The sequence below is a fragment of the Pipistrellus kuhlii genome, unplaced genomic scaffold, assembly GCF_014108245.1.
Source record: "Pipistrellus kuhlii isolate mPipKuh1 unplaced genomic scaffold, mPipKuh1.p scaffold_m20_p_3, whole genome shotgun sequence".
NCBI classification, from domain to species: Eukaryota; Metazoa; Chordata; class Mammalia; order Chiroptera; family Vespertilionidae; genus Pipistrellus; species Pipistrellus kuhlii.
The window spans coordinates 161,651,449-161,670,157 of record NW_023425529.1 but is presented as its reverse complement, the minus strand read 5'-3'; the positions used below and the strand labels follow the sequence as shown (position 1 = coordinate 161,670,157).

General features: G+C 55.8%; 1 protein-coding gene across 11 annotated transcripts in view; it reads right to left on the bottom strand.

The window, feature by feature from the left end:
• Nucleotides 1-18,709, bottom strand: part of MCF2L (MCF.2 cell line derived transforming sequence like) — a 184,655-nt gene that overhangs the window by 46,924 nt on the left and 119,022 nt on the right. For all 11 annotated transcript variants that reach the window (XR_006742985.1, XM_036457221.2, XM_045588795.1 and 8 more), the window contains 2 exons: nucleotides 11,456-11,539; nucleotides 9,937-10,051 (listed from right to left, as the gene is read on the bottom strand). Coding sequence is in view for 10 of the 11 variants with exons in the window: in XM_036457221.2 (XP_036313114.1) it covers nucleotides 9,937-10,051; nucleotides 11,456-11,539 (199 nt within the window). In the remaining variant the exon portion in view is untranslated. The remainder of the gene's footprint in view (nucleotides 1-9,936; nucleotides 10,052-11,455; nucleotides 11,540-18,709) is intronic.

The window sequence follows — 18,709 nt, the reverse complement described above, 5'->3', positions numbered from 1 at the left end:
ACGCGGCCCTGAAGGCGTGTTCTTGGAGCCACTGCTCACAAGGCGAGCTCGGCCTGGCGCCGGGACGGGAGGAGACAGGGCCGGTGCTGGGGGTGGCATCAGGCCAGGGCATGCTCTTGCAGGAGGCGGTCACGGGCTGGCATCGGCCCAGACCGTCCCTGGCAGGTGTTGGCATGGGAGTCAGGTGGAGCTAACTCATCCGTGGCTGGGCCCCACGGTCCCACTGGAAAGAAGGGCCAGCCTCCCCTTCAGGGGCCTGGGCAGGACGTCAGGGCCCTGCCTGAGCCGGAGGGTCCTGAGGCTGGGCCAGCCCAGAGGGGCCAGGGGATGGGCAGGCCGGGCGGGTGGTTGGATGGAAGTGGAGCCAAGAGGGACAGCTTGGGAAGAGGGACAGCTTTGGGGGTGGGGGGGGACAGGGGCACTGCAGCTGGGAGGGGCTACACACAGACGTATGTGCAGGACACATGGGTCCTGGCTTTAGGCAGGGCTCGCTCTCTCCTTCCTGGGCCCCTGACTCTATCTGTTTGCTTCTCTCTCTCTCTGTCAATTTAAAAAATATATATTTTATTGGTTTTTTACAGAGAGGAAGGGAGAGGGATAGAGTTAGAAACATCGATGAGAGAGAACCATCGATTGGCTGCCTCCTGCACACCCCCCACTGGGGATGTGCCCGCAACCCAGGTACATGCCCTTGACCAGAATCGAACTGGGACCTTTCAGTCCGAGGGCGGATGTCTACGCACTGAGCCAAGTCAGTTAGGGCTCTCTCTCTTTTTCATCCCATATTTAGACACTGGCCCACAGAAGTTAGGCCAGTTAGCAAATGTTAAAAAGGCTTTATTTCCTTGTTTTCCTTTTGTAAGCCAGAGGCGATGACCACTTTTCTCTCCGCCCATGGGGTTCACCTGCCCAAGTTCACACCCCGGGACCTTGCGTGTGTTCCCCAGGCATTCAACACTGAGCCTTTCTTTGCTGGCTGTTCCTTCTCTCTTCTTACAACTCAGAAGCTTAACCTGTTATAAGACCCTGGTGCACCGTGTTTATCTTAATCCTGGTCAGCTTTTCATCCCAGAATGGCAAAGCAGCAGGAACAACATCACACGCTTTTGAAAGTCTCTCCCCCACTCGGCAACGTGCTTGTTCTCAAAGTCGGCACGCGGTCCCCGTGAGGGCCGGCGGGTCAGCCGCGCGCAGGGCATGTCCCGCCGGCGAGCAGGTACCAGCCACGGAGCCCTGCCCTCGGAGCAGGGGCACCGCCTCTCTTCTTCGCACCCCAAAAGGAGCAGTCCGCTCACAGGGGTGGGGAGGGCCGGCCCGCGGGCCAGAGGAGACCTGCACAATCATTTGGTCTGGCCTTGCCAAGGCATTCGGGGTGCGTTCATTAAATGTTTGACCAAATAATAGCAGGCTAAGTTTTAAGTTGATAATTTTGTATGGCCCACGAATGATGTTATTAATAGCCAAATGGCCTTTGGGGAAAAAAAAAAAAAAAAAAGTCCCCCATCCCTGAAAACCCACAGTTATTTCTCTAAAGAGCAAGAAGACTTGCATGTTTATGTTCTTTCTATAAAGTGGGGTGTGTGTTGTTGTTGTTTTTTTTTCATGTCCACACATATACATTTTTGGACAAAAATGAACAAAAGAAAACCCAAACTAGGATACCAAGGGAATCACTATGAACGTGTTTGGAATTGGTGAGAACCACTATTTTTCAGAGACAGGTTTCTAATGTAGCTCAAAAGCAGCCAGCAACAGACGAACGAAATGAACAAAAGTGGCACCGTCCACACCGTGGGGTATTATTTGCCTTAAACGGAAGGAAATTCTGACACATGCTACAACAGGGATGGGCCTGTAAGACACCCTCACTGACATCAGGCAGACACAGAAAGACGAACGCTGCACGATTCCACTCCTGCAAGGTCCCCGGAGCCACCCGATCCACGGAGACGGAAAGCCGGTGGCAGGGGCCGGGGCGGGGCGGGGCGGGGAGGGGCCCGTGTGCAACAGGGACAGCCTCAGTTTGGGGAGATGAGAACGTCTGGAGATCAGTCGCACAACAATAAGGATACACTTCACTAACTACATACTTAGAACTGGTTAAGTTGAATATCGTGAGTATCTTACCAGATTTTTTTAAAAATGCTATAAAAAAAACTAACGACCACATACATTCTTTAAGTACATATTAAAAAATTAGTCCTGGTGAGTGTGGATGTGGGTAGAGCGATGGCTCACATAGCAAAGGGTTTGATTCTGGGTCAAAGGCACACACCTGTGTTGCAGGTTCGATTCCCAGCTCCAGTCGATGTGTCTCTCTTACCTCTCTCTATCTCCCCCCCCCCCCCCCCCCCCGCCACTCCCTTCTTCTCTCTCTAAAAATCATACCCTTGCCGAGACCGGTTTGGCTCAATGGATAGAGCGTCGGCTTGGGGACTGAAGGGTCCCGGGTTCGATTCCGGTCAAGGGCATGTACCTTGGTTGCGGGCATATCCCCAGTAGGGGGTGTGCAAGAGGCAGCTGATCGATGACTCTCTCTCATCAATGTTTCTAACTCTCTATCTCTCCCTTCCTCTCTGTACAAAATCAATAAAATATATTAAAAAATAAATAAAAAAATAAAAATAAAAATCATACCCTCAGGGGAGGATTAACAAAAAAAGCAATGAAAGGGTGCACGTTTGGCCGGTTCTTGGTGAGAGTGGAGTGAGCTGCTCCCCGGGGGGCATAAAGGCACGACCCTGGGGAGTCAGACCCAGGCTGTTACCTGCGTTAGGTTTGTCCTGCAGCCCAGCCGTCCGCCTGGCCCGCTCCTGTGCCCGAGCATGGGCCCTGGCCCAGGCACCTCCTCCTCCTCCGTCCGGACTCTCGGCTGCTCACCTGGCCACTCAGAGCTTATCTGGCGTCTCCCTCTGCCTGGATCCGCCTCAGGTGTCTCCTCCCCACCGGGAGCGGAAACTCGAGCTGCGCAGGCAGGCGACCTGTGTGGCTTCCCGGTGACCTGTGCCTCCCCTCCTGCACCACCCCAGCCCCACGGGGCGGATGAGCTGGCAGGCGCAGCCCAGGCGGGGACCCCCCACCTGCCCACACTTCCACGAGGTGCTTCACCATATACACTTAGAAGTGGTTAAGGCGGGATGTTGTATGTTATGAATTCTTCCCTGCACAGCAAAATGTCACTATTGTGCAGTAAGGCAAGGGCTGTGGTGTCTCCTCCGGGGCAGGGGGCCGGGGAACACGCTCCTGGCCTTTTCTCCCTAACGGAACCCCACCCTTCCCAGCCCGCCGGCTCTGGCAGATGGAGACGCTCAGGATGGCCGCCTCTGGCCGCAAGGGAGTTGCAACATGGCTGGCCTTCGCCAGGGACTGCACTGTTACAGGAATTAATTTTCGTTTGTAAATAGATAGCCAGGCATGGCCAGGGGCCGTCATGCTGGCCGGCAGTGCCAGAGAAGGATCACTGCAACAAGGGAGATGCCTCGAGGAGAGGAGCAGCCTCTGGCCCTCCCCCGGGGAGAACGAGAGACGCAGAGACAGGACCCCTTGGAGCGCAGGCGGTCACTGAGCCCCAGAGCTGCAGCCCCTGTGGAACCACGGGCTGAGCAGTCACTTGTGCAAATGGCGAGACTGACCCTTTACTACTGATTACATGGCTGGGGGCGTGGGGTGGAGAGCGGCAGGGAGAGAGATCATGGAGCCAGAGCATCTGAGAATTATTACACACTAGAGGCCCGGTGCATGAAGTTCATGCATGGGCGGGGGGTCCCCTCAGCCTAGCCTGCACACTCCCCAATCTGGGACCTCTCAGGGGATGTCCGACTGCTGGTTTAGGCCCCATCTGGACAGCCAGACATCCCTCTCACAATCTGGGACCATTGGCTCCTAACTGCTCACTTGCCTGTCTGCCTGCTCACCCCTAACTGCCTCCCATGCTACTGGCCTGGTTGCCCCTCATTGCTCTCCCCCTCCCCCCCCTGCCAGCCTGGTTGTCCCCAATTGCCCCCCTGCTGGCCTGACTGCCCCCCACCGGCCTGGTAACCCCAACTGCCTCCTCTGCTGGCCTGGTCACCCCACGCAGCCTGCTGTTCAGTCGTTTGGTTGTCCCTCACTAACCCCCCTGCCAGCCTTGTCGCCCCATGTAGCCTGCTTTTTGGTCATTACTGTATGATTTGCATATATCTCTATTATTAGTATGGATAGGGTCCCTTTCAAGGTGCCCTATATAGCCAGCTAGGAGAGAAACCAGGCTGTTCACCTCAGCAGGACTCTGGAGGGAGCCAGTGGGCAGGGGAGGGGTGTGTGCCAAGGGAATCCCTGTGGACAGGGCAGACCCCTGTGCTTGGTCCATCTGCACCAGGGGCACTGTGGCCCCTGGAAGGATGATGCTACGGGTGCTGTGTAGAGGGTGCCCCGGATACACTGTGGACTAGGAGGAGGGCTGTGATGATTTTACCCAAACCTGACTCTGTGGGGGAAATGAGCAGGCAGTGAGGGGAGACTCTCACTGTTTCACACGTAAATTTTTAATTGTTTAGGATGCACTCACACACACATACTTTTCTATCTTGACATTTTAAAATCAACTGAAAATCCAGCTGGAAATCACTGTGGCAGCGAGAAGTAAGGTGCCTGTGAGGGCTGGGGACCTCTGGTCTGAGGCTCCCCTAGCCCAAAGGGCATGCACCTCTGGGAACAGGCACCCGGGCAGCCAGCAACCTGGAGAGGAATCTGCGTGGTCCTGGGTTAGCCCTAGACTCACACACTAGGAGGTTGGAACCCTTGACCGGGCATCGGGACTACATTTACATTCTTGTTTCATTCCATAAGCATCTGTTTCTCTCTTCCATAGGAACTGGGCCTGTAGGTGCGTGTGGTGTGCCTGTGTTTGTGTGTGGTGCATGCCCGCCTACGTGCGGGTACACCCGAGTGTGATGCCTCTTATCAGATGAACAGGGCCCATCGCCGAACGCCAGCTGGGAGATGGAATCTCTGGCTCCGGAGCAGCTGGGTGACTGAGCCAGGCCCACGGAAAGCCAACGTCATTGCCAGCTCTAATTAACTGTAAGAGCCCCTGACTGGCATTTTAATTGGGCCGAGGAGAGACTGCAGCAGTGGAGGGAGGTGATCCTCTTAATATTACCTTCCAAACCCGGGACAGTGGGTGACGGAGCGCCCGGGCCCCACGGGGGCTCCTGCAGGGCATGCAAGTCCAGGGCTGTGGCACCGGTTTTGTTTTGTTTTTTTCAAAGAAAAGCCAGAAATCCCAGACATCTCCTCAGTGTTGGCCACCCTATGCATGTGTGACTAACATACATGTGTATGTATGTGTGTGTATGCGCTGTATGCATGCATGTGTGTGCATGCATACAGTGTGTGTGCACGTGCGTGTGTGTGCACAAACACCTTAGTGAGAAACCTGGAATGACTCCGTTCACAGGGAGGGACAGGATCAGACTGAGTTTGAAACGTGACTTGCCACAGTGAAGGGTAAGGAGGTGGCCTGGGTGGGGGTGGGGGGTATTTGGAGGTAGGGAGGTCCTGGTTCTAGAACTGCAGTGGGACATGTGTGGGGGGGGACTGAGAGGCATCCATGCCCCCTGCGAGGCTCTGTGACCCCCCATGACGTGCTTACTGCTGGACTCAGAAGCGCACAAGGACACGTGCCGAGTGTGAAGGAGGCCGAAGGGCAGCTGCTCTTTCTGTTTCTGCTGGGTGATCGCCAGCAGCACAAACATGCCTCTAGTTCTCTCACCGGCTCCCGGCCCGTTTCTCTGCTCCTCTGGGCAGCAAAACCCTGGAAGGATTGTCTGCACCCACTGGCTCGAATCCTTGCCTCCCATTTTTGTTGAATGTATTCTAATAAGCATTTTACTCCATACCCTTCACCAAAGCTGTTCCTGGACACCCTCGGGGCTCCCAGAGGCCTGCAGGCTTTGAGACTCGCACTGACCCCTCATTCTCATCCTGCGTCACCCACCAGTAATGGGCTGTCACAGTGGGAATCCTGAGAGAGAAGGGGATCTTAAGTAGTTGCAGGCGCAGCACGTCCACCGATCAAGCACCCTTTCCACCTGTGTCGAGCCCCCCACAGCCCGACAGGATCTATTGTAGGTGGGCCTTCCCTGCTAGAGACCCCAGCTGGAATACCTACCCCCTGTCCACCACCTCAGTTCTGGAGCCCTCCCCATCCAAAAGCCCACAACTCCCAAGTCCACACCCAGCTGGGACCTCACCCCAGAGTTCCAGACTCACCTCCCGGCACCCAGAGGTACCAGCCCTCAACCCGAGAGGCCCCCTGGACATGCAAGTGACCTCAAACCCAGCACGGCCCTCCCACATGCTTCTTCTGTTCTTAGGTAACTGCTGCCCCCAGGCCATCAGTTAGGCCATATCGAATTCCTCTCTTCCCCCCTCCCCTCCTGAGGGCCCTTGTGATGACTGTACCCCATGAGTCTATAAGTCACCCTTTCATGGGGGCTCCCCTCTCACTGCCCCTCCTGGGTCCTCGCCTCCTTTCTCTCTCATTCTTCCTTTTTATACTCTAATCCCTGCACACATTTTAGTTAGTGTACTGAGAATGTGAGCAGCAGGATTCTGTCTATTTTGGCTCACTGTTAGGTCCACGTTGGCCAGCACACAACAGACATGGGGGAGCCAATTAGAGCACCCCCTGTGCCTTTCTCTGTCGTGCGACTGTCTGTAGGGAGGTCACAGGCCCGCTGTCCGGGGTTGGACATGTGGTTCACTGTCCCCTGTCCTCTTGAGTCCCTGGGGATGCCCCCACCCAGGCCTGGCAGATGAGGGCAAACAACCCCATTAGGATTTGCAAGGGTGGCAGGCATCTGAGTGGTGAGACTCAGCCCTCGAGCCAAGGTGAGAGTTCGCAGGGACATCCCCACAGCGTGGTCACCACGTTGGCTGGACGCCAGCTGATACACTTGCCGACAAATCATAAAGTCCCCCCACATCCCTTTTACTGAGTCGTGTTTCAAAGGACAATCAGTTACATCTGATAGAGCTGGCCGAAGCCAGCCCGTTTCAGTGTCACAGTTCACGATGATCAGTAACTATTCATCAGGTGGAATGGCTAACGCTGGGGCTCCTGCCGTTTGCATTAGTGACAGAAGAAGAGCTAAAATCAGTATATTTCCTGGGAGGATACACTGAACGCCCGGTGAACAACGGGAGGAGGTAGTGTCTCTTAGACTCAGAGCAGTCTGCAGGTGATGGGTCCCTTTCATGTGCATTGACATTTAAAAGCGCACGCCTGGCTCTAACTTGCCCTCTTTCTACCCAGAGGCCCTGCTGGCCCAGCAGCCACTTGGAGTAACTCCCGTGCCGATGACTTGCCTGTGTGAGGAGTTGTCCCTTCTTTCTAGAAGCGCCTGCCCAGCTCCTAACTCCAATGGGTTTAGGACGGACACTGGAGGGGACTGACTGCAATGCTGGCTGTGTCCATCAGGTGGCAGCACACCCTTCCTCCTGTAAACGGGGAGGCTATGGTGGGGAGATGATTTCCCCCAAATGCTCACAGGAGAAGGAAGGGATTGCCCCACACATGGGTGCTCAACAGGGTGCATCCTGGGGCCACTTTGAATGTCTCTGGACACCTCTCTCCGTTGTCTACAACCTTCCCTGGCACCAAGCTGGTCCCTCATCCTGAAGACAGGAATGCTGGGACTCTTGCATACCTACAGACACGGATTTTTAACGGACACACTCCCTAGAAATGCAGCTGCCGTGTGACCTGTGGGAGGCTGCTCTTTCTCCTTCTTTAGCGCTTCACCGGAAATTATTCCCTCTTCCACAGATGACATCCTCAGTCTCACCCCCTCGAGGTGCTGGGCCTGACATAGCACCCTGGGGCCGATGGACTCAGTGCACACGGTACGGGCGCCCTCCTGACCTTCACGAGTCCCATGCAGCCTGCCACACACGGGTCACCTGGTTTCTGTTCCCGGTCGGGCGGTCCTTCCTGCTAGGTTGGGCGCTGCACTGTCTTCCTGGTTAGTAGGAGTTTTATTTCTGGATGAAAAGGGTGCCCTGGGTCTGACAGGCTCAGATCCACTATGCCAGCCTTTGGGCTTTTCATCAACCTCAACAGGGGAGAAATGTGAATAAAACACAGCACACACGGAAGCCCAGAGCACACCCTTTCCCCTGGACACGGAGCCTCGGAATTCCGCAGGTCCTATCCAGCTACAGTCCCGCCAACGGGAAGCAGGTCTCTGAACAACGAACTCTATGGTTTTCTAAAGTGGAAATGAGCGGAAGGAGGTTCAATAAAGGGGAGGGGACGTGCCAGCGTATAGCTCCAAGGTGTGAGGACCAAGAATGGCTTTGCCCCCGAGGAGTGACGCCATATACTGAGCTCTGCGGAGCTCCCCCCTCTGCCGGGTTCTGGAGAGAGGCCTGGGCCCGAGGGGCCGAGAGGAGGGAGAGATGAGGGCCATGGCCTCTCCTGGAGGTACCACTGCCCCCACCCCTGGGAGATGGTCCCTGCAGGGGAGACTCCAGAAGCTGGGGCAGAAGCCCACACTCTGGGAGACCAGCGAGACTGTCCCCCTCCAGTGCCCCCCCCCCCTTTCCTTTCAAATCAGTAGAACATGGTCTTCCCTGAAGCCACTGCCAGGCACATCGTTTTAGGCTCAAACGGCTGCCCCTCTCCCCTTGGTGGTCTGTCCCTGCGAGTCCCCAGGGCCAGCGGGTCACGTGGCATTTAAGCATCCTGCTGCTGGGCGTGGGGCGCGGGAGCATCGTCCCCGGTCCCCACCCCAAGGGGACCCCTGCCTCACAGCATCCGGGGCGTCTGAACCTTCCAGGCGTGATCTTACTTTAGGACCTCATTCTCTGAGGTCCAGAGGCCTCGTGTACAGAATGGGCAAGACAACTGCCTTCTTGCCTCTGCAGTGTCGAGGGTCAAGGTAGTGACCCTTGGAGATGCTTTGCGGTGTGGTAGTCCTACTTTCAGCCCCCTGGAGGGGGAAGAGCTGGCCAGCGGGCCTCCTGCCTCAGCTCGGCCACCTGCAGCCTGGCACACTGCAGCGGGTATGGCAGAGGGTGACTACAGACCCCACGCCGCCGAGCCAGGGAGCGCCCTGCCCGCTTTCTTCCTGCCGCGGGTCACTCACCACCCACGTCTGCCCAGAGCCTCCCCCAGCTTTCCCGGCCGCCCGCCCTTCCTCCACCACCTGCCAGGCTGCTGGAACAGCCTACACATCGCCCATCGCCCCGCACTGGTGGTGGTGATGGGTCGCTACGGACGGGTGGGGTTTGCAGGTAACGCGTCAGTTGATCAGACTCGCTGCTTTGGTCTGTTTTCTGGACTAGACTCCTTCACCGAGCTCACATCACCCAGATTCGAAAACGTGTGCTTGCGGGCAGCGAGGCATGAAGGAGTGCATCCCGGCGCCTGCGACGCTGAGCTTCCGATACACAAGGTCTCCCCACCCTACCACGCCCGCATGCATGTAAAAGGAGGAAGAAAGGTCTCGTGCAAGGCTGCTCACTGCATCCTGACAGAAGCAGGGCTCCCGAGTCAGAGTGTGCCGTGACCTCCTCACACCTCTGGGGGCCAGGTCTGGGCCCAGAGTCTCACGGCCTCCTCGTCCGTGCCCGCGGCGTCCCTCCCCAGAAAGGAAGACCCGTCCCCGGCATCGTCTCACTCGTCTAATGAAGTGACCGGACACCGACTGAGAGGGAGGAAAGGCCCCTGGGCGCAGCCGGACCCAGGAGGTGCAGGCTGCAACCAGATGCCTCCCACAGGTGAGGGGAGGGATGCCAGTCGGGGAGCCGGAACAGCTGGATTCTGATCAGGCATCTCTCACGGCTCAGTCGGATAACTCTGGGCCGGCTCCTAAACTCCCCTCCGCCACAGTCTGCTTGTCTGACAAAGGCCTGGGGGCTTGGGGAGGGGGGCGGTGTAGCGACACGCACCTGGGGATGCTGGTGAGATAGGTCATGACATTCTGGAACTCCTTGTCGGGCACTTCGCTGAAGGCCGGGTAGTCCGGGAAGGTGATGACGGGGCTGCCGTCCTGCCCCCGCCCACCTGGGGAGACAGCAAAAGCGTCGGTGCCACATCAGCAGCAGGATACGGCTGGTCTCTCACAAGCATGGGATATTTCACTTAACACTGAGAGCATCGCCCGGCCGGTGTGGCTCAGTGGCTCAGCGCCCACCTAGGAACCAGGAGGTCAGGATTTGATTTCCAGTCAGGGCACATGCCCAGGTTGCAGGCTCCATCTCTAGTGTGGGGCGTGCAGGAGGCAGTCGATCAATGATTCTCTCTCATCATTGATGTTTCTCTCTCTCTTTCTCTCTCTCCCTCTCCCTTCCTCTCTGAAATCAATAAAAATATATTTAAAATATTGAGAGCGTGTTCTTCAATTACATATATCTTAAATCCTCACCTGAGGATGTGGTTTTACTAATTTTTAGAGAGAGGAGAAGGGAGAAAGAGAGAAAGAGAAGCATCAACGGCAGGAAAACTGATGGCTTGCCTCCCCTACATGCCCCAACTGGAAATTGGGCCCCACAACCTTCTGGTGTACAGGATGAGGTGTACAGCAAATTGAACCACCCAGTCAGGGCCAACATCATATTCTTTATTATGAAATGAATTCATGCATATTGAAGGAACATATTTGGAGTGTACAAAAAAAATGAGCTGAATCAAAAAAATCAGCTAATATTTTGCCGCTATGGGCAGCCACCATAGCATTGGGCACATTTATTTCCAAACCTTTGTGGGTGCATCTTTCTACATAATTGAATGTAAAGCTGGTGTCCCGCTGCTTTCCTAACATGGTGAACGATAGTTTTCTGTGCTTTATAAATGTCGTGGTTGTTATTTTAAATGCTGCACAACATTCCAATCAGGCTGCGTCCTGACGACCCTCGTACACTTACTTCACCTGCGGCAGGAAAGTTCTGGGTTCCAGGGGACTTCAGCCAGCAGCGCTTGGGGCTGCATCCCTCTGAGGACCCAGCGGGCCTGCAGCCGGCTCTTCCCCTGGCTGTGCCGACTAGCCCGGACCACCCTCTTCACAGGCACTGCCACAGCCTCGCCTGGGCCCTTGGTTACCCTGCAGGCAGGCTGCACCCAGTGGCCTGTCCCCAGCTCCCACCATGTGGAATAGGTCCAACGAGGTCAGTGGTCGGCAAACTCATTAGGCAACAGAGCCAAATGTCAACAGTACAATGATTGAAATAGCTTTGGAGGGAGAGTCACATTTTTTAAACTTAAACTTCTCCTAACACCACTTCTTCAACATAGACTCGCCCAGGCTGTGGTATTTTGTGAAAGAGCCACAGTCAAGGGGCCAAAGAGCTGCATGTGGCTCGCGAGCCGCAGTTTGCCGACCACTAGGTCACAGAGAACCAGAACCGAGGCTGATGCCAACCCCCTGGCCCGCAGACGCCAGCTCTGTGCTCCCTGGCGGCCGGCACTCACCGGACAGGTACGCGAAGCGCTTCTTCAGCTGGTCCTGGATGTCGGCGGCGCAGAGTGGGGTGATGTCCTGGTGCATGATTTCATCTGCGGGGAGAGCGGACAGACGGACACACCTGTCACTCGGTGGAAACACAGCCTCACGGGCTCCCAGTCTGGGCCAGCCCCCCCACAGCCTCGCACATCCACAGACCACCGAGGGGTTGGTGGTCACATGCTTGGAAAAAAACAAAAGTCCAGTTTCCAATACGCAGAAAGCTTCGTTTCTCTGAGCTCCGAAAGCGATGTGCCGAGTGATTCATCAATATATAAAATGTGGTGTGTGTCAGAGGCACGGAGAAAGGCAGGTCGAGAGGAGGGCCGGCGGGCGGGGAGGGGGCGCGGAGAGGGACGACATGCAGGCAGAAGGAGAGACACCGGGGAGGGGGAAAGGGCTGGGAGCGGGAGGGCTGACTCCCACGGCCAGTCGTCAATGAGCAGCCCTGAACACAGACACGCTTTGTTCCGGGAATCTATCTCCACCCATGTTCTGGAAGTGATCCAGGCAACCCCTGGGGCCCTTACCTGCTGCCTATGCAAGGACGTGCTAATCAAAGAGGAAACCTGGCCCCTGTAGTTGTGGGCTCGCAGCCTGCAAACACGCACACGTGTGTGGGGCCTCACCGCCGGCCTGACAATGACCCTGAGGAGGGTGCTGAGCCACGGCCCCCAGCCCGGTTGCTGAGAGGAAAAACAGCTCAGCAGGCTGCAGGCTGCGAGTTCTAGATCCGGGGATTGGGAGTACGCTGGCAGCACCGCCAGCCACACCCTGGTGCCATCCACCGGGAGCAAAACGGTTTCGCAAGACTCTAGGGGAAAACCTGGGGACGGACGGAAGGTGTGAGGTCACTGCCCGGTGGGTGATGCTGGGGTGTCGCGGGCGGACTGACGTGCTGGGCGCGCACTGCGTCTTCTGCGTTTCTCAGTCCACGCCAGGCCAGCTAGCGTGTGTGTATGGCCAATGTCTCATGTCATAGACCCCCCCGCTTCCAGCCAGGTCTGCAGACCTGAGCATTAACACCCTTTGCTCAAGAGGCTCAGGACCCATGACGATACCTTGCAAATGGCCCACGAGGTCAATTCTTCTACACACAGTGTGACACCCGGGCCACAAACAGCCTGGAAATATGGGCCCTGCAGATCTTTTACCCTGAGAATTCCAGGGGAGGAAGCAACATGCTATCTGCACAGATCAGCCTTAGATCCTGTTCTTCTGGTCTTGCAAACCAGCAAGTGGAAACAGGCGACACGCACGAAAGCAGAGGCGGGCCCCAGAGATCCTGGCTGCGTACTTTGTGGAACCGCCAAACGCCACCCGGGCTGGCCCCCCCACTGCCCGTGCGGAGGAGGAAGGGATGGGGGAGAGGGCGACGGGGCCTGCGAGGGCCCCGTGGAGGGAGCGGCGGCCCTCGGGTCAGGAAAGGAACAACGGTGAACTCAAAGCGTCGGGCGCTGCGCTGGGCTTCCCCTGGATGGCCTGGTGGCACAGATGGCACTTCCCAGCATGCACTTCGCAATGTCTCAGCAATGGTTTTCTTCTGAGCAGTGGGTCTCAACCTTTCCAATGCCACCGCCCTTTCACACAGTTCCTCATGTCCTGGTGACCCCAACCGCAAAATTATTTTCGTGGCTACTTCATATCTGTAATTTTGTTACCATTATGAATCGTAATGTAAACATCTGTGTTTTCCGATGGTCTTAGGCGACCCTGCTAGTGGTTCTCAACCTGTGGGTCGCGGCATTAGAAAGGTTGAGAACCACTGCTTTTGAGGGAGGAAAAACAGGGATGAAAATCGTTGCTCCGAGAGCTTGGACTATCTATCTTTAACTCCAGATGAGGTGGCTGAGGACTGTCTACGCCTCATGTATTTGGCACGAGTTATGTGCGATGCCTGCGGCAGCCAGAAGTCTAGGTTTTGCATTGCTGTTTTCTTCTCCCCACCGGAAGGAATAATCACACTGTCACATCTGGAACGTGTGCTCCTTTTCCTCACATTCCACCTCTGCAGCCCCGGGAGGACCACGCCACTGGGAACTAAGCCCGGAGCCGTCCCGGGGGCCGCGGGAAATAGTGCGGACACGGAGCTGGCCAGTCCTGTACCGAGCGTGGACCCAGCATCAGCGACAAGCATCCTAGTGACCTTGCCCTGGATCCTGGAATCTCCCGCCAGCACTCAACTTCCAGGCTTCCCTAGCTCACGAAGAGAGAAGACGGTGGATGTCAGGGCCTCAGACAGTGAACATTTCTACAGTCACTCTTATTTTATTTTATTTTATTTTATTTTATTTTATTTTATTTTATTTTATTTTTTACAGAGAGGAAGAGAGAGGGACAGAAAGCTAGAAACATCGATGAGAGAGAAACATCAGTGAGCTGCCTCCTGCACACCCTTTACTGGGGATGAGCCCGCAACCAAGGTATATGCCCTTGACCGGAATCAAACCTGGGACCTTTCATTCTGCAGGCCGACACTCTATCCACTGAGTTAAACTGGTTTCAGCTCTATAATCACTCTTAATTGGATTCTAAAGGCTTGAGGTAGCCCTTGCTCTCGGCAGCAAACTCTCCCGTTCCGAAGCTCCCTGTGAACGCCATGGGCTGTCCGTTCTCTGCCCGGCTCACCCTGATGGCAGACGGCTCTCCCAGGTGCCGGAGACAGAGCTGGTATTACTGACCTTCTGTACCTTTGGTGACAGCGACTATCTTAGTGGCTGGACCCGTGTTCACGTGGATTTGACCTTCTTCTTCTTCAGGCGATGCCCACCCTCACATTCTTAGATTTTCTGAAAGCGTCTAAGGCCCCTCTAGCCTCAGGGCCTTTGCACAAGCTTTCCTCTTTATTATGCTTTTTTCCTCTCTGTTCACCTAAGCTCAATGGCAGCCTAAGATGTCACTCTTCAGGGAGCTTCCTGGTTGGGCCGGGGCCTCACAGCATCCCATCAGCACCCACGATGCCCACAGCTCACGGTGGCCCTACCTCCAGGGCCCAGCTCACTGGCTCCCATGGAAGGAGCTCAAAGAACAATGTGTGGAGCAGAGGCCGCCAGCGGAGGAGGAGAGATGGCTTCCCAGGGCATCCCTTGGACTCTAACCCGGCAAAGTCCTCTCTGGCTGGCACATAGGCTGGTTCCAGAATTTCTGGTGGGTGGCAGCTGCATGGGGCACAGAGGCTCAGACTGCCGCCTGCCTCGAGGCGTTCTCCCGCCGCCTAGCTGTGGCACCCAACCCTTGTGAGCTTCCTGGGGCAGAACTGACTCTACTGTTGCACCCCGTATCCGATGCCCCCTTTTAGGTTTGAAAAATGGGGCTGAGCCAAAACCAGTTTGGCTCAGTGAATAGAGTTTCAGCCTGTGGACTGAAGGGTCCCAGGTTCGATTCCGGTCAGAGGCACGTACCTTGGTTGCGGGCCCATCCCCAGTGGTGGGTGTGCAGGAAGCAGCTGATCGATGATTCTCTCTCATTGATGTTTCTAACTCTCTATCCCTCTCTCTTCCTCTCTGTAAAAAAAATCAATATAATACATTTTTTTTAAAATGGGGCTGCTGTGTGGAAACCGCACAAGGCAGGGATGGGGCACACAGAGGGAAGATCTCCAAAGCATCCACCTGTGAATGGCCACTGGCCGCCCCTCAGAACGCTGAGAGCAATGAGGAATGTTTCCCGCCAGGATAAGGCCCAGGCTCCGGATGGAGCTTGTCCTACGGAGCTGCTGGGACAATGGGCTCTGGACAACGGGTCACATCTCCCCCTTCCTGCAGCGTTGTTCTCACCCCAGGACAGGGCGATTCTGCCCTCCGTGCTGACCGTGCCTGTTCAAGGCTCTTGTCCGATGTGTTTGGTTTTGTGCAGGAGTTGTGCCGTGGCCACTGGTTCAGAAGGACACGGAGGTGCTTGATGGTGAGAAAAGTGAGCCTTCGCCCCTGCGTGCCTCCTTCACTGTGTGTGCACATACCCAGCTGCTCCGAGGTCAGATGTCTGGGACAGGAAGTGGGGTCACCCTGCCCGCCAGTTCAATCAAAGGGTCAGGCAGGGCCCAGCTCTGCTACAGAACATCTCTGTGAGAGCACAATGCCTCACACACAGCGCCCGGCTTCCAGCATTCCTGTCTCGGTGTAAGCGGAGACTCCCAGCAATTAGCCCATCACAGAGTCACTGGTGAGGAGAGAGGTTCAAAAGGGCCTTGAGTCAGGGTGGGATAAGACGGTGCTTCTCTTCCGACCCCCGACAGGGTTGTCAGGACGGTGGAGGGAGGGGGGCGGGGATGGGGGGGGAGCCTGGGTCTGGGAGCCCACTGAGGAAGGCTGCCCTGCCTGGGCCATGGCGGGGGACCAACAGCCCGCTTAGCCCTCCAGTGGGAATGATCCCTGACTCACGAGGTCTTACCTGGCCTGGGACCCAGCTCAGCTCTAGAGGAGGACAAAGAGGGAGACACCTCAGCTGCTGGACTGTATTCCCACAGAACTGTTCCCTGAATCCTGCCTGGGTTGGGCAGCAATCTCAGAGTTTCGGCCTTGGATCTCTTCGTCCGAACACAATGAGGCTGCGGCGGCAAACTTCCTCTTGCAAATCGACTCAAGCCTTTGCTTTACTGTAGGACAAGTTTGTCACGGAGGTGGGCAGCACCTCACCCGTGCCCGGCCACTCCAAGGGGCATTCTGAGCCTGGGCTCCGCTCACCGGCGGCCTCCGGAGGTGGCGAGCGGGCACACGGTGACGGGGCTGGAGCAGAGGTAGAACTCACAGGGCCTGGAAAATCCACCGAACAGGTGGCACATGTCCCAGCGCAAGTGAGCCCCAGTGCTGACAGGAGCCCCAAATGCTAGTTCAAAGGCTGGTCCCCGCTGTTTCCTGCTGACCTCGGACCTCGCTCCCAGGGTCGCAGGAGCCCTAGCAAGGCTCATGGAGCAAAGGGGCCGGCAGCTGGTGAGAGGCCTGGGCCGCCAAGTCTCTTATGTGCTAATTCCCTTCTCTGTATCTGGCTTTTGCTTATTTTTACTCAAAATAAAACAGTGATCTCTTTCCAAAGTCCAGGGTGGAGAGTCAAGTGCAGCTATTTCCCCAGCTCCCCGGGGTGGGATTCCTATTTCACCAAGCCCACGCCAGGAATCTCCGAGCCGAGAGCAAAGCGCGTGCGGACAGAACAAGGGAGGCCGCGGGCTCCGGCCACGCCCCGTGTGGGGCCCGCGTCCAGGGTGGGATGCATGCCTCCTCCGCCAGCTGTTGAGTCCTTGTGGTCCGGACAGGAGCGGCATCTCCGATTCTATTTATAATCTGTGTGGAGGGTTCTGTGATCTAGCCACTCGAGATGTTTGAGGCTTACACTCCGTGGGCAGCTGAACGCTCATTCATGGCACCTCCCAAGTTATTACTGAATTAGGCATACATATTTCACATCTTGTGCAAAGCATTGTTAACTCACTCAAACGCTCTCCCTGATTTCCTGATCTCAGAAAACAAGTCCTTACAAAACCCTATATGATAAAACCCTAATATGCAAATCAACCAAAGGGCAGAACAATCGGCAGGACAACCAGTTGCTATGACTTGCACTGAACACCAGGGGGCAGACGCACAGCATAGGAACTGCCCCCTGGTGGTCAGTGCACTCCCATGGGGGGAGTGCAGCTCAGCCAGAAGCTGGGCTCACGGCTGGTGAGCACAGTGGTGGGAACCTCTCCTGCCTCCACTGCAGGAGGGAGGTAAGGAAGGAGGGGTCCCGAACTGCGAGAGGGTGCAGGCTGGGCTGAGGGACGCCCCTCTCCAGTGCACAGATTTCATGCACCAGGCCTCTAGTTTAAAATAAAAGACCCCATAAGAAAAGGTGCTTGACTGAAATTGTTATCAAGAAAAAGCACCTCCCCCCACCAAGCAGTGTTGGTTCACCTGCACCTGGTGGAGGACATCAGCAAACCAGACGAGCTCAAGCTGGAGCCACCCCCCTCTCCTGTGAGGGTTCTGGGGGCCCGTGACCACGCAGAACTGGCTGGATGGGACCCAGTGTGCACTATCCGTGTAGCTAAAGCTGTGCACCCTGGAGGCCCCGTGAAACTCCTTACAGTGTAGTCTCCAGAACTGCCTCTTCCCAAGCTGTATGCCCATGCGCCCAACATGTCTGTAGCTCACACCTGCACAGGAATCAGCTGGCAGCCTCACTAAGCACACACGCAGAATAGCCCGTAAGCTTCTCTTGAGTGCATTAGGTGTTCTCTATCCCATCCCGCCCCGTGCTGGCTCCAGCAAGCCTCAGCATCCTCCCCAACACAGGCCCTGGCAGCCTGCCTAAGCACACGAAGCTGCCACGCAGGCCAAGGCCACAATCCGCCGGGCTATCCTAACCGGCATGGAGCCTTTTCCCAGGGGCCCCAGCTCCCACTCCTGGGGCTTCCGGGGCCGAACTCCCAGAAGATGGTTTGACTGCATGTTCCGAGAAGCCCTCTTCCAGGTCAGGGAGAGAAGGGCTCCGCAGTCAAACACGCGTGGGAAGCACCACAGACAAATATTCCTTTGTGGAAACTTCAAGAAACTTAGCTGGCCGCAGATTTGGGGGGAGAGGGTAATAGCTCCTAACTACTGCAGAATTAACGTTGAAAAGGATGAACTTGGGGAAGTGCTACTCTAGGTAGCTTATTAAAGCAGAGGAAAAACTCTTAAATGAGATTCAAACACAAGCACTCACTAAGCCAACAGCACAGATGAAGTAAAAACAAGCCCCCCCAGCCCCACCAAGGTCTTCAATCAGTCAAGGAAGCAAGTATGCCTTGGACATCTACACCATGACCAGCTGGCATAATGGGAAGTACAGGAGAAATGCAAGAATTTCCTATTCTGATAGGCTGTCTGGAGCAACTATTGTACATTGCATTTTTATTGGCTCACATAGAAATTCTTGAATCATAACAGAAATAGCAGTCGAGTACAACTATGGCTAAAATACCTTTTATGTATTCATGCATTTAATTGTCACAACAAACCAAGAGATGGAAGAGCATTATACCGTTTTTTTTGGATGAGCAAACTAAGGCACAGAGAGGTTGAGAGGCTTGCCTGAAACCACACAGCAGTGATGGGGCCAGGAGGGGGGAGGAGGATCTAGATGCAGCAGCTTAAAGATGGGAGGGGCAAGGGTGTCAGCCAGTCTGAGGGAGCATCACGGTGGGTGTCTCTTAGGAAATGGGGTTTCGGAAATAGAGATGCTAAGAGGGGACATTTCTAATATGG